We start from the raw sequence: 13,828 nt of genomic DNA on the forward strand, positions 1-13,828 counted from the left end.
GATTAAACACTTAACATAGCTGTGATCATGTCACAGTGACATTACATAATAATTGGTTGTAGCTTGCTTTAGATCATAGATCTTAAAATTTCACGCTGTCCCAACTTCCTTTTACTCATCCTTCCACCCCCACATCCATTCTTGCTGCCTGGAGGTCTTTGGAAATCTTTTCCTGTTTCTGTCCATCAACGCTGACAACTCCAGCTGACAATCATTTTTCCTTTTCCTTAACTTCATCTCATTGGCCCAAAATAAGGTATGAGGAAACTGGCAGTTGCACTGAATCTGTTTTTTCTTTGTTTTGTTTTGTTTCCCCAATCAGGCAGATGAAAAGAATAACGGAGGGGCAGATCAAGAGCAAGAAATGCAAGACGAGAACAACCAGAAAGAAGCTCATGAAGAAAATTATGAGGAGGAAGAGGAGGAGGAGGAGGAGGAAGGCAGAGCTGTTGCAGCAAAAACTCGTAGACGAGGGGAGATGTAGTCGTCTTAATTTTTTGTGCAGCACACAAATTCCTGTTGTGTTTTTTTTTTTTTAAATCAACAACTTTTTTAGGATATTTAATTTCCAAAAAAAGTTTGTTTTACACTTCTTACTTTTCTATTAGATGCTCTCATACGTTTATATGAATATGGTATATTGATACTCTAGATTAGCATTTCTTTTCTATTAAAGCTGTACATAAACAGACATCATATAGGTTTAATTTTTCATAATTCTGGGCATGTTTTATAAAGGCCATTTTGGAATACACTTTCACCTTGTCCAAGTCTGACAGAGGTGTTTGGTCTAATTTCAGATACATTCAACATCTGAGGGAATATATCTAGTGCCTAAACCCAGTCGACATTAGTCGCTCCAACTCTCATTGTCTTCCACGACACAACTTTTATGACTAATGGCTGGCCACACTACCTGTCCAAGAAATGATCTGCGGTGCTCGTAGAGGCCCACGGGTAGTTTCATGCATTATAATCTCATGAGATTCTTCAAATCCTTGAAGATAAGCACATGCCTAGCTATTTGCAGGACCAGGCCTTTTATAGGTACAGAACAGTTATAAAATATGCAAATTTTACAAGCCTTCAAAATACAGCCAGGTTAACAGCTGTCAATTTTGGCAGCTGTTTATATAGAGTTAAATTATGCATTTATTTTAATGAGCATACCTAGGTACTTCAATTACATGCACTACATAGCAGATAATGCAAATGGTGGTATGCTGAGATGAGATGTGAGCTAGAAACCAGTTTAGACTTGAAGATCCATTATGCCAAATCAAAACACTACAGCTGTCACACGAATGGAGATTTACAGAAGGAACAATTTTGTTGTCCTAGCTAATATATAAAATATTTGACCGGAGAAGTATAATTACATTGCTTTCTGGAGACTGTGGAGAGGGTTAAGGCATGTTAACTGAGTTGACGTGATTGGAGCAAGATGTTGAACTAAGGCCTTTACCTTCTTTTACTTATTTATTTTTAAGTCTATGCTGGAGGGATTTCTGTGTCCCCTAGTGTGAAAACCAGACTAGAGACAAATCCCACAGAAGTTGGTTTTGTTTTGGTTTTTTTTTGAACAGTAAACATCTCTAGCACTGCATGCCGAAATGTAAAGGGGGGGTGGGAAACGACACAAAAAACTGTGCCTTGGAAGGGTACTATGAACATAATCACAGTGCATGAATATATACAATATTTGTATTGGTACAGACCCTACTTATTTAATATATGTTAAAAGGAGAATGGGAATCTGGATTTCCTAGGCTATGCCCCATTGCTGGAAATGAGGCGCACAGTAGCTCCCCGTGAAAGTGTGTGTTAATATATAAAAGGAGAGGGTTTGGGATTTTTCCCTTTTTTTAATAATGATGCATAGCAATGTTATTAGTTTAACTTTTTATATGAATGTAATTTAACTCATTTTTCTACTAACTCAATTATATTTTGTTTTATAGTTGGCTTCCATTCTTTGCAATTTTCCTAAATGTCCCAGACACAGTGCTTATGTTTCATAGGAATATTTTTGTCAGCAAGTATTTTGGGTTTTCTAGTTACCATAAATCAGATTTACCTTATGTATAAAAAAAGTTTACATGATACTGTAAAATGTATGATATGTACATAATCTTCAGAATACAATTATTTTGGTAAATTGGCCTGTATTTTTAATGTCACGGTTGCAGTATTTAATTATTTGAGGCATAATAAAACTTGACTGCAGTCAATAAACTAGAATATAGTTACTGATCTTTCACAAGTGTGATGATTTGTTTTAGTTTTCCTAATGAGGCATTCATACTCTGTTTTAATAGAGCACAGTAGAGACTGGCAGAGGAAAGGAGGGAGCTAGGAGCCACGACGGCATTTTCAGTGAAGGGGGGCAGGGTTAGGACCAACATTAGCAATACTGGCAGTTTTAGCACTCTAAATCATCATTGCAACTGAGGTCCTTTTCCAGCTGGAGCAATAAAACGTCTTAGCCTTCTGTATCAAACATGGGTCTGTGAAAGAGGAGGAGGGAGGGAGAACCCAAGCCCTTTTCCACACAAGCTTCTCCCATGAGCAGGACCAGTTGTCCTCTCTTCTGCCCACCCCATGGTGCAGGAAGCCATCCGTGCTGCCTACGTTGGGCCCACTCAAGCTAGGAGGAGAGCCCTTCCTCCCTGGCAGCGGGAGAAGGCTAACTCTGAAGGTACAGGTGCATATCAGAATACAAAGGGCTCTGTCTTTTCACAGTCTCTCTCGCACTTATAAAGAGCTATACACTTCAAGCATTTATGTTAATGGCTACAGCATTGCCTGTGGAGAACACAGACTGTCTTCTGCCACACTTACAGTGTGGAAAAAGCCACTTCCAAAGTCATCTGCAGGTACAAACTATCTACCAGCAGAGCATCTTTACATGAAAATAAGCTGCTGCTTTCTTCTCTCCAATTGCTTAAGCAATTTGCTGGCTATAGATGAAATTAAGCAGGTGCTCGCATGTTCTGCTGGCTTGTGGACCCTGCCGTTCCCGATGCCCCTGGGCATAGAGCATGTTTATTAAGCAGCTTTGACGACATCTTTTTGTTTACTGTCAGGCTGGGGGGGCTTCACTTGGATAACTTGTGGCTCCAGCAAGAGTCCAGAGAGACAACAAAACTGCCTAGAATGAGAAGCTGCAGAATAAGGGCTCCTATTGTGCGTTGTACGAGCCAGTATTCACAGCAGATGCAATATTTACTTCAGCAAGCATAACAAGTTCACATCTAATGTGAATAGGCCAAGAAAGTCTTAATGAAAGCCTGTTCTGTCCTTAATCAAGGGCCTATTCACTTCAGAGAAGAGTTCTTTGACTGAAGATCAACTTTCCGAGTCAGACTTCAGGCTTGGCTGACAATAGCAGTGTGTAATCTCCATAACATGCCCCAGCCACCACTCTAGCAACAACTGATGGTGCTTTCCCACGACTCCCTGTCCAGCGTTGCTCCCTGCCAGCATCTCAGAGCTCAGGTTGGCATGACTCAAAACGCAATTCCTCTGGTCTTCCAATATTTTTTGCAAAGGCTAAGGGCAGACCATGCGAGACCTTGCACAACTGCCTGATCTGTAGCCGCTCGCCCTAAAATGATTCTGACCTCTTTGCCTGACACATGTCATTTAGTGCCAGGCCCTGTGGTCCCATTTGTTAGATGAGCTGGTGGTGGGAAGGGGGACCCACGTGGCTGGTCCTCATTGCCATAGGATGTCTTCTGGGATACAGGGAATGCTGAATGCTTTGCTAAATCAAGAAATTAATGTGTTTATGTGACCTAAAAATAAACTGGAGATGGCCCACAGCTCCGGCCTTGTGGGCGTACAGAATGAACAGCAGAAGGAAATGCTCTCAGTTTTACTGCTCACAGAGCGTGATTCCCAGCATGACACTATGGCAAAGAGGACTAATGAGAGTCACATCAACAGAGTGAAAATACGAATTCAAAGGGAAAAGTTACATCACTTCTGGATTTGGCAGCAGCAAGACAGCTATTGGTGTACTGTGACCAGGTCTAGCATCCACTCACCAAAATATTGGAGACTATTCAGGGAACAGGGTGAGAGTGATGGGAAAACTCAGCTTACAGAAAGAAAGTTCATGCCACAATCAGCTCAGGAAAGAAATGTTGGGATGACTTCATTGTGAGCTAGGAGGACCTACAGAGGCAGCCAACTGGTGAGACAGGAGTCCTCAGCCTCCCAGTGAAAAACAAAAGAAAATCCCACAATAAAATTCAGGCCAGAAATACAGTGTAAATGTTTAGTAATGAAGTTAATTAGTCATTGCAGCAATTATTTTAAAGGCTGTGATGAATTCTTGATCACTAGACATCTTTTAAAAGTCTTTCTAGTTCAGGCCCAGCTTGCGCAACACGAGAGAAGTCCTACTGCCAACAATAAATTGAAAGGTCAGTCAAGAGGATCATAATAGCATGCTTTAGCCATAAAATACATGAACCAATAACACTCAATGCAAAAAATAAAACCCAGTGGAATTCATTCTGTAGGTCAGAAAATCCTCCAACAGATCAGATACAATATTATGGCTCCACAACTCACCTCAGTAAAATGACTGCTCCTTGCCACATTGCCTTTAACAGCTCCATTTACATCAGGGAGTTTGAAACCACCTGGAGGCTGAAAGCCACCACGCGCCATCAGGGAGCTTCTCAGCACCAGCATGCAGGCAGCACACTTTATATCCAGGTTTTGTCCAAATCTATTAAATACCAGCATGCTAACTTAAGGCTTGATCTAACCCAAGCTGAAAAGTGAGTTAGATAGCTCTACTTTAAAGCAACCATTAGAAAAATCTTTGTGATTAGGAACGAAACACACAGATACACTTATTGAAGTACAAACTAGTTTCTGACAAGTTTTATCCACTTTTGCCGCAGGTTTTCATGATAAAGGAGCTGCAGAGCAGTCATTGCTAAAAACAACCTTCACTCAGCTTTTCAAGTCTGAGCACGTAAAATCTGTTTACTGTGTGCACAGAACTTCTTACTCTGCTACATGCAGGAAATAAATTTATATTGTTACAGCCAAAATATTTGCAGGGTGAAGGGAATGAGAAACCCAAAGCTGCATATCCAGAGCAAGATAAAAAGTTGCCTTCAGTACACCTGACACATCATCAGCCTTCAAATATTCCCTTCCACAGTTCTTGCTTTAATAGTTCTTGCTGGTTCAAATGCAAAATTATTCATTATTTTCTCATCATCATCACTTCTAAAGGGAATAATAACCCAGCTAACTTTGCCATATCTACTAAGAAAGTATTTTTAAATTTTTATTAGAAGTTCAGCATATTAAAGGTATTTATCAGCTCTGTTATAGTTAGGGATTCAGCTGACAAGATTAGCAATGTCTCTATTTGTTCCTACAGGCTGAAATGCACAATAGAAAATTCACAGACATGTTGTTATCATTAATCTATGATTCCTTGAAACATAATCATTGCACTGTAATAAATATTTTGTTCTCAAAGCTTCTTCTATCTGCAGATCTCAAACCATTTTTAAAAAGCGCTAAACCCTTTCTTAGAGCTCTCGCTCTAAGCTTGCTCACAGAGGCAAGGCAGTGCAAGTGATTTGGAAAAGGTTTTTGAGAGGAAACTTGAGAACAGAGACCAGATTGGGGCTGAGTTTAGTCCAAGAGTCCTGCTATACCTTCTGATCACGATCAGCAATATTAAACTGTATCTTCCGCATGTTTTCAACCACACAGCAAAATGGTTCTATCAGTTCAAAAAACATTTTGCAACAGACTTTTGACCTGGGGCTGATCTCTCACTACTTTAGTCTTACAGCCCTTGCTTGTACAAGTTCCTGGCCTTCCTTTGCACCACCTCTGATGTCAGCTAGGTCCTATGTGTTTCCTTAGCTCCGTATCTACATTTCAACCGCATGAATTAATGCTCCACCAAAACTTCAGAGGTGGCAAAACTGTCAGGACATTTTTCATCGTAAGTGCTATGTATGTCAGCCACGTACATGACCACAGCATCACAAAATGCCTTGAAAACACTCATGGAGCCCTCTAAGCCAAAGGAACAGACCCTCCAGCAAATGTCCATCACAGAGCTAACTGGCTAGAAAAGTTGTCATTTTCATAGAGTTGCCTTTAGTGATTGACACAATTCCCAGCATTTTCATAGCCCTATAGACTTTCACAGGATGCCCACAAACAGCTCTGCTGCTTCAAGTTGGGTAGGAGTCCCCTTCCCAGTCAACCATGCCAACATATGAATGATGCTTTGCTTGTGTATCTATCTATGCTACCTCACCCATCTCTAAGTGCCACTTACATACAACAGCTGGGAAATACAGTCCTTTCTCCTCAGTGCTTCTTTTATTTCATAAAATAAACCGTTGCTGCCCGCAGAATAATTCAGCCAGGTCCACTCCTGCTGCCCATCACCCTACCATGGTCGGTGCTCGACTGAACTGAAGCAACTTTGATTTCTACAAACATGTGAGTCACAAGCACTGGTAAAGCTTTTGAGGTAAAAAGAAAGGACTCTGACTACAGCAGGAAATGGCTCAGCCCTTACTGCCCACGTGAGATTTCTCCCCCGCTACCTAAACTCTCAGTTCATTTGCTTTTCTGTTTGAAAATGGGCCTCCAGAACACCCTGAGCAACGAGCACACCCTTTTTTGCAGTTCTGCGGGCAATGCACTTGATCATCACACAGTGTCCAAAGCGTGGGCAGTTCTGCATCCCTCTTTGGTCACTGAGCCCTTGTGATTCCCCAGTTGCATTTTATAAGAATGTGCTGTAATGGTGCTGTTTAGGAACGATGTTCTTCTGCTCCAGACTGCAGGAAGAAACAACCATCTCCCTGCATCTGATACTAGAGAAAAACCAAAATGTTGACTTTCTGATCAGAGGTACACAACAAGCTGTTTTGTGATTTCTTCATGTTTCTTTGTCCTTTTCCAAGAGGGAGAAGGCAACTGTAAGGATGAGCTTGCTGAAGAAACTTCTGTGTAAAGAAAAATTTCACTGCTAAGGATCAGGGCTGAGCTCTTGGTGTGCCGCAGGTCAGAGCCTAGCTGTCAAGCAAGCCACAAGCATTGTGACAAATTAGTGACTGTTTCCTAAATGTTTGTAGAGAGTCCTCAAGTCTTCAGCATTATGCAGGAGGCTCATGCAATTCATCGCGCCTTCCTCACGCAGAGGATGGCGTTAAAGACTGAAAGAAGATGGCCAGGGCTGGCCGAGCAGTACTTCCTGCTGAGGGCAGTGATGGTGAGAGATGTGGCTCCACAACCTCTCTTTTCTCAAATGAACAAAAATATCTACAATATAACTCGCTGCCACAAAGGCAGGATTAGGGGATCTCATGCATCAGAGGTCAAACAAATTGGAGGGTCTGTGTTTACATTAGTACCTCTCTGAAGGCTGCTGGGTTTTACCATGAATTTGCATAGCATCCAATGGAAACGTCTCTCTCCTTATCAAGAATTTTTGGTTTACCTCACAAATAAGTTAGCACTCTTTCTTTCCTGAAAGAGCTCATATTCTTGTCAAAGCTGACCATTTTACATTTGTCCATAAGGTGCAATTAAGATCTTAACCATGAATTGAAGTAGATAAAAGAGGTGAGCTTTAAGGAAAGGTTAAACTTCACAGGGAACTTTATACACTGCCTTATGTCAAGGGAACAAAAAGAGTCCTAGATGGCATTTTGGAAAAGGCGACATTCTTAATTAATGAACAAATGATATTGTTAGCTGTTCATCAGAACAAAATAGCCAAAGTTGTGTAAAAATGAGATTATGAAATTAATTCACAGTCTGTTTGGGATACATTATTCCACTGACGTCAAAGAGAATGGCAAGATCTGCAGTTTCTCCCTGACCTGTAGAAAAGACAAGCTCAATCTTTCCTGGCAGGAGCAGCAAAGTACCTTTCTAAAGTAGTAATTGTGGTGAATAACCCATGTCAGCCCTCTGCAAGATATTCCTGATTGCAGAAGCCCTGAGCTGTTTGTGTACAGGAGATACTGCAAGTTGGATATGAACAGCCCTCCTGCATTACAGGGAGCCAATTTTCCGGTCATTTATTGTGACAGGTGAGAAATGCGATGGCTCCTATACATTAAGCTGAGACGGTTTATAATACTAAACAGTGTCTTCACTCTCAAACAAATCCTGCCTGGATTTAGCTTTACTAATAGTTTTATACTGTAATGCCAAAGAATAACATCAGTATCTGGGAAGACAGAGGGAATCAGAGCATTCATTTAAAAGTTGGTGCAGAGCACAAATGGGAGGTGGACTGTTGCCAGACACCTTGGCACACCTCAGCAGGATCTACTAAGAACAATAGTGGTGCCAATGAAAACTGCTGTATTTAAGTCACAGCTAACCAGGGCCTGTGCCAGGAAATTGATATTAAAGAAAGATTAAAGGAGTTTTCTATTTCACCACAGGAATAACCAACAGGTATTAGAAATGAACATATGCAAATGCCTATTGCAGCAGCTATACCTTTGAAAGCTTAAGAGTGACCTCATGGCAAGTATTGGACATCACAGTTGTTTTATCAGCCACAACGGACAAGCTTAATTCAGCACCAGCCATTGTGCTGGAGTGCCACTGGGAAGCGGGAGATATGGAAGGGACCCAAGGGGGTAGGCAGAAGTGGAATAACTGGAGACATAGCCAGGGTTACTGTGCCAGAAAAGGTGTAGTGATGAAGGCCATAAAACCACATGACACCAGATTTCATTGGCTCTAGTGTCCATGGAGCAATTTGTGTTGCCTTGAAATTATACAAATATGTATAAAGAATATATACAGGTATATAGAAATATATATTACATTAAGAAATAGTTTGCGCTGAATTGTATCTACCTGAACCTTGGGCAAAAGGCCCCTGTAGATGAGCTCAGTTCTGAGTTTCCAGCTACTGCCCTTCTCCTGCAATCCGAGTTAGACCTTTATGAATATCTACATCCTACCAGTCTCTTTCACTGAAGAGCAGTAATGTTATGTGGCACAGAAGAGACAACTGCACAGGAGCTCCTTGTTCATCCATGCAGGCCTCCTGGCGTTTTTGCCGGACTTCCTCTTTGTTGGGATGCATCGCTCCTGAGCTTGGAGGAGGTGATCCTTGAATATTACCCAGCTTTCTTGGGCCCCTCTTCCCTCCAGGGCTTTGTCCCATGGCACTCTACCAAGCAGATCCCTGAAGAGGCCAAAGTCTGCTCTCCTGAAGTCCAGGGTAGTGAGCTTGCTGTGCGCCCTCCTTGGTGCCCTAAGGATCTTGAACTCCACCATTTCGTGGTCACTGCAGCCCAGGCTGCCCTTGAGCTTCACATTCCCCACCAGCCCCTTCTTGTTGGTGAGAACAAGGTCCAGCATAGCACCTCTCCTTGTTGGCTCCTCTACCACTTGGAGAATGAAATTATCATCATCGACAAAAATGAAAAGACATTGAGATTTATTCTCAATGAGAAAGTTTCTTTAAAATTAGAACATTGGACAACCTGATACTCTTCTGCAGTTTAAAAATAATAGAAAAGTTATTTAGAAAGGAATTTCACATTGCTGTTTTTGTATAAAAAAACACTCTGCACTTTTGTATAAAATACACTTTTGTATAAAAAAGTCCCTCTGCAGAGGGACCTGGACAGGCTGGATCGATGGGCCCAGGCCAACTGTATGAGGTTCAACAAGGACAAGTGCCGGGTCCTGCACTTTGGCCACAACAACCCCATGCAGCGCTACAGGCTTGGGGAAGAGTGGCTGGAAAGCTGCCTGTCGGAAAAGGACCTGGGGGTGTTGGTCGACAGCCGGCTGAACATGAGCCGGCAGTGTGCCCAGGCGGCCAAGAAGGCCAATGGCATCCTGGCCTGTATCAGAAATAGTGTGGCCAGCAGGAGGAGGGAAGTGATCGTGCCCCTGTACTCGGCACTGGTGAGGCCGCACCTCGAATACTGTGTTCAGTTTTGGGCCCCTCACTACAAGAAGGACGTCGAGGTGCTGGAGCGTGTCCAGAGAAGGGCAACGAGGCTGGTGAGGGGTCTGGAGAACAAGTCTTATGAGGAGCGTCTGAGGGAACTGGGGTTGTTTAGCCTGGAGAAGAGGAGGCTGAGGGGAGACCTCATCGCTCTCTACAACTACCTGAAAGGAGGTTGTAGCGAGATGGGTGTTGGTCTTTTCTCCGAAGTAACAAGCGATAGACGAGAGGAAATGGCCTCAAGTTGCAGCAGGGGAGGTTTAGATTGGATGTAAGGAAAAATTTCTTTACTGAAAGAGTGGTGAAACATTGGAACAGGCTGCCCAGGGAAGTGGTTGAGTCCTCATCCCTGGAGGTTTTTAAAAGACGTGTAGATGAGGCGCTTAGGGACATGGTTTAGTGGGCATGGTGGTGTTGGGTCGATGGTTGGACTCGATGATCTTAGAGGTCTTTTCCAACCTCTATGATTCTATGATTCTATGATTCTATGATTCTATAAAGGTTCATAAACTCTACCAGGAGACTTATCCAGCTCTGCTAGCCTGAAAACCAAAAAACTAAGAGATCGTGTGGGTTATTTGGTGTCGTTCTGTTACAGAGCAAGGTGACTCAGTGCAAGTATGAGGAAAGAATATGTCATGCCTTCTAGCCTTACTTCAATTTTCCATATTGATTTTGACTGTAATCTAATTAGTAGTTCACCAGGTTATTCTGCATGATGGTTCTACACCGTCAGACATTCCCCTTAGGGCTTGTCCTTACAGCAAATGTCATTAAATTCACAATTTACCTTAGTGCCGGCTACGTTCCCCATCCAGACAAACCTCCATGTCATATTGCTTCAGTTAACACGAAGAACTGTTGGTCTACCACTACTGAAGTGTGACATAGAGTACTGTTTTCCTATCCTTTCTTACCCTGTTTTTATTTATACTGTTTAGGTTTCCTGCCTTTAACAGTTGTTCTTAGGAGGACTGGGTTTCCACTTCTTCATGTAAATCCACACAAATGGCACTGCTACCTCAGGTCTTTCCCTTATACACTAAGCTGCTTTATTGAGCCTCATAGATTTAAGCCCTTTGCAGATAATGTCACCATTAAATTAACCTAAACTCAAAATCTGAGCTGTACATTTCTAATCCACGTTGTTAGTGGACCATCTGCATTATAGAAATTATAATCAGTGTTGCAAGGAGTGAAGGAAAGAAGGGGGCATTTACTTCTTGTTGGGTAGCAAAGGTTTCACATCTCATAAATCATTAAATGTTATAGTATGGAAAAAAGAAGAGATTATTTGAAATTCCTCTGTATCTTAGGAAACTGCTAAAGATTCATGAACATTTCGAAGAACCCTGGCTTTCTAGAAAAGTTTCTTGGTTCTCTTTGGTGTGCTACAGATGTGGATTTTTTCATACCAGGTACAGCATCACAGATGCACGGATTAAGATCTAGCATGGGTTGACTGTATTTTAAGCATGGGGGGGTGGGGAGGGAAGTCAACATTGTTCTTTCTACAGGGCAATCCCATGCCTTGTGCAGTTGATTCATGTGAACACAGAGCAACTGCAGTTTCACAAATTGATAATTCTTTTTGTGATTAACATTTTCTATAGCCAAATACACATTTACACATAACCTGGTCTGCACAATTTGCTCATCCTGCATAGTCTCTTACTCTGTTCACAGGCAGCTGAATTTTGCTACTACATGCCTCTTGTAGAAAGTAGTATTCATTGCGAGTAAAAGTACAGAGTCAGGTTTCAGTTTTCAGTTTTTGTTTCCTTGCCTTCGTGAAATGGTATTTTTCCTTCTGCTGCTGTTTTCTTGGGACAGTTGTGCCCAGAAGCCAAAGCAGCTGCCAGGTTAGATTTCCAGAGGACCCTGCAGAGGCTCCCTGTCTGTTTCTGTTTACTGACCACTCAGCCACCAATTAACACCCCATCTGTACAGCCACCCAACTCCACAGTGCCTTACCATTGCAAGCCATTGAGCAGTGGGCAACAGAGTTCAGCCCCTCCTCTCTGCCTCTGAAACCCACAAATTTCATCACAGTGAATACACACAAAGAAAACAGAGAGAAACAAAGAAACAAGGCTTCAGCGCTCCCAGGAGGGGCTTCTTTTGTTCAGTTCCTTCTGATTTCACAGGGAGATAAAGGCCTTCAACATTTTGTATTACCGGGCCCATATTCAATAACTTAGCTGCCAGCAAGCAAACTGCATTCGTCCTCTGCAAGACAGGACATACATCTAACCATCAGAGACAGAAAATGGTAAACTTGTAGTAAATTTTCCCCATCCCTCCCAAGATTTGGGCCCGTATGGGTATTATCTCTTGCACAGTATTGATGCAAATTGATTGATATATCATCCCTTTTTGTACAAATCATTTACAATGATGTCAAAAAACGACAGATCACGTCATTACTTGCTCTTGCCAACAGGTAGCAAACATGCTAACAGCCAAAGTAATACAATACCTAATAAGAGGATTAAGTAGAGAGGATTTCTATTTAATATTGTATGAGCAATAGCAGATACCTTCCCTGCCCATTCTAACTCCCTTACAGGATACAATGTCCACACTTGTAAGGGAAGCTTATTGACATCTGATCAGTCAATAAATCTGTTCTTGTTTTTTAATGACCCCAATAGTGGTTTCCACATACTCACGTAATCTTACCAACAATTTACCCTCATAAATTAATAATTGCCTTTAGGGCCTTTTAAACCCTAGAACCTGATTGAGCTCCTTTGCAACAATTCTCTTCTAATTGTAAATCAAGACTCAGCGCAGAGCAGGATTAAGCCTCACCAAACCAGACGCAGCAGGGCATAACAAATAACCAAGAGAGACAGAGATAACAAGACTCCTTCTGTGCACAAAAAAACTCTGACATCTACAAACGGTAGCAAAAAGCCTTCTCAAAGGAAAAAGGATGATCCCGGAGTTAGGACACTAGATTTGGAATAAGTGGTTTTGAGTCTTTGTTGCTGAATCCTGCATATGACATTTGCAATTAGTTTCCCTTCTGTGTTTCAGTTTTCTGTCTGTGTAAATGGGGAGGACAGCACTTTGTTATCATACAAGGACTTGAACAATAAGAATATATTAAAGATTCATATATAAGTTCATTAAAGCATCCATGCTATGCTAATGTCTCCCATTTAAATACTATAAAAAGCTCAGTGGGCTCTTGACTGAACCATTAAGTGAATGATAGGCAAATCAGAAATGTCCAGGAAAAGAACAGAATTACATTCTGCTATGAAACACTGGGCAACTCCTATAAAAATCAATGGGACTGCATAGAAGTAAATTGCTGGGGAGATGAGCTTTATTTCATGGCTCATAAGTGAAAATGAATCTCTAAGCACCTGTCAGTCCTGACAGCTTTGCCTCTGGAAAGAACTGGCTTCTCGGGTGCTGCTGCCGCTGCAGCCTCCATCCCCCGGACCCGCTCCTTTGGGCGGCAACTCCTCTCCCAGCACAGCTGCCCCTGTGCAAGCAGCCCTGTCCTTCAACAAGGAACCACAGGCTGGAGCGTTAGCCAGAGGAAGGGATATGCCCGTATGGTGCCCAGTCCCCAAAATACTGTGGGGTGGCAGAAAGCCTCTCAAGCCTCACAGGGCTGACTCCACAAAAAGCTGCAGCGAGGAAGATGCTGGAGTGAACGTAGCATCAGTCAGTCAAGCTGTGCAAACACCTCTTTAAACTGTGGGGTTTATTTTTACATGTTCTGCTTTCTGCCTAACAACCTTATGCTTCAAACAAACAAGTTATTCACTAATAATGCTACCGCTCCACTTTAAAGAAGGAGGCACAGAGAGAGAA

The 13,828-nt window shown here is 42.2% G+C and overlaps 1 protein-coding gene and 1 long non-coding RNA gene across 3 annotated transcripts in view; one reads left to right on the top strand and one right to left on the bottom strand.

Moving 5' to 3' along the window:
• Window positions 1–2,250, top strand: part of GOLIM4 (golgi integral membrane protein 4) — a 34,467-nt gene extending 32,217 nt beyond the window's left edge. For both annotated transcript variants that reach the window (XM_076341401.1, XM_076341402.1), the window contains one exon: window positions 323–2,250. In XM_076341401.1, coding sequence (XP_076197516.1) covers window positions 323–484 — 162 coding nt within the window. In that variant the 3' untranslated portion in view covers window positions 485–2,250. The remainder of the gene's footprint in view (window positions 1–322) is intronic.
• Window positions 1–13,828, bottom strand: part of LOC143161923 (uncharacterized) — a 38,171-nt gene that overhangs the window by 20,524 nt on the left and 3,819 nt on the right. The gene's annotated exons all lie outside the window — the stretch shown is intronic.

The sequence above is a fragment of the Aptenodytes patagonicus genome, chromosome 6 (genome assembly GCF_965638725.1).
Source record: "Aptenodytes patagonicus chromosome 6, bAptPat1.pri.cur, whole genome shotgun sequence".
Taxonomy (NCBI): Eukaryota; Metazoa; Chordata; class Aves; order Sphenisciformes; family Spheniscidae; genus Aptenodytes; species Aptenodytes patagonicus.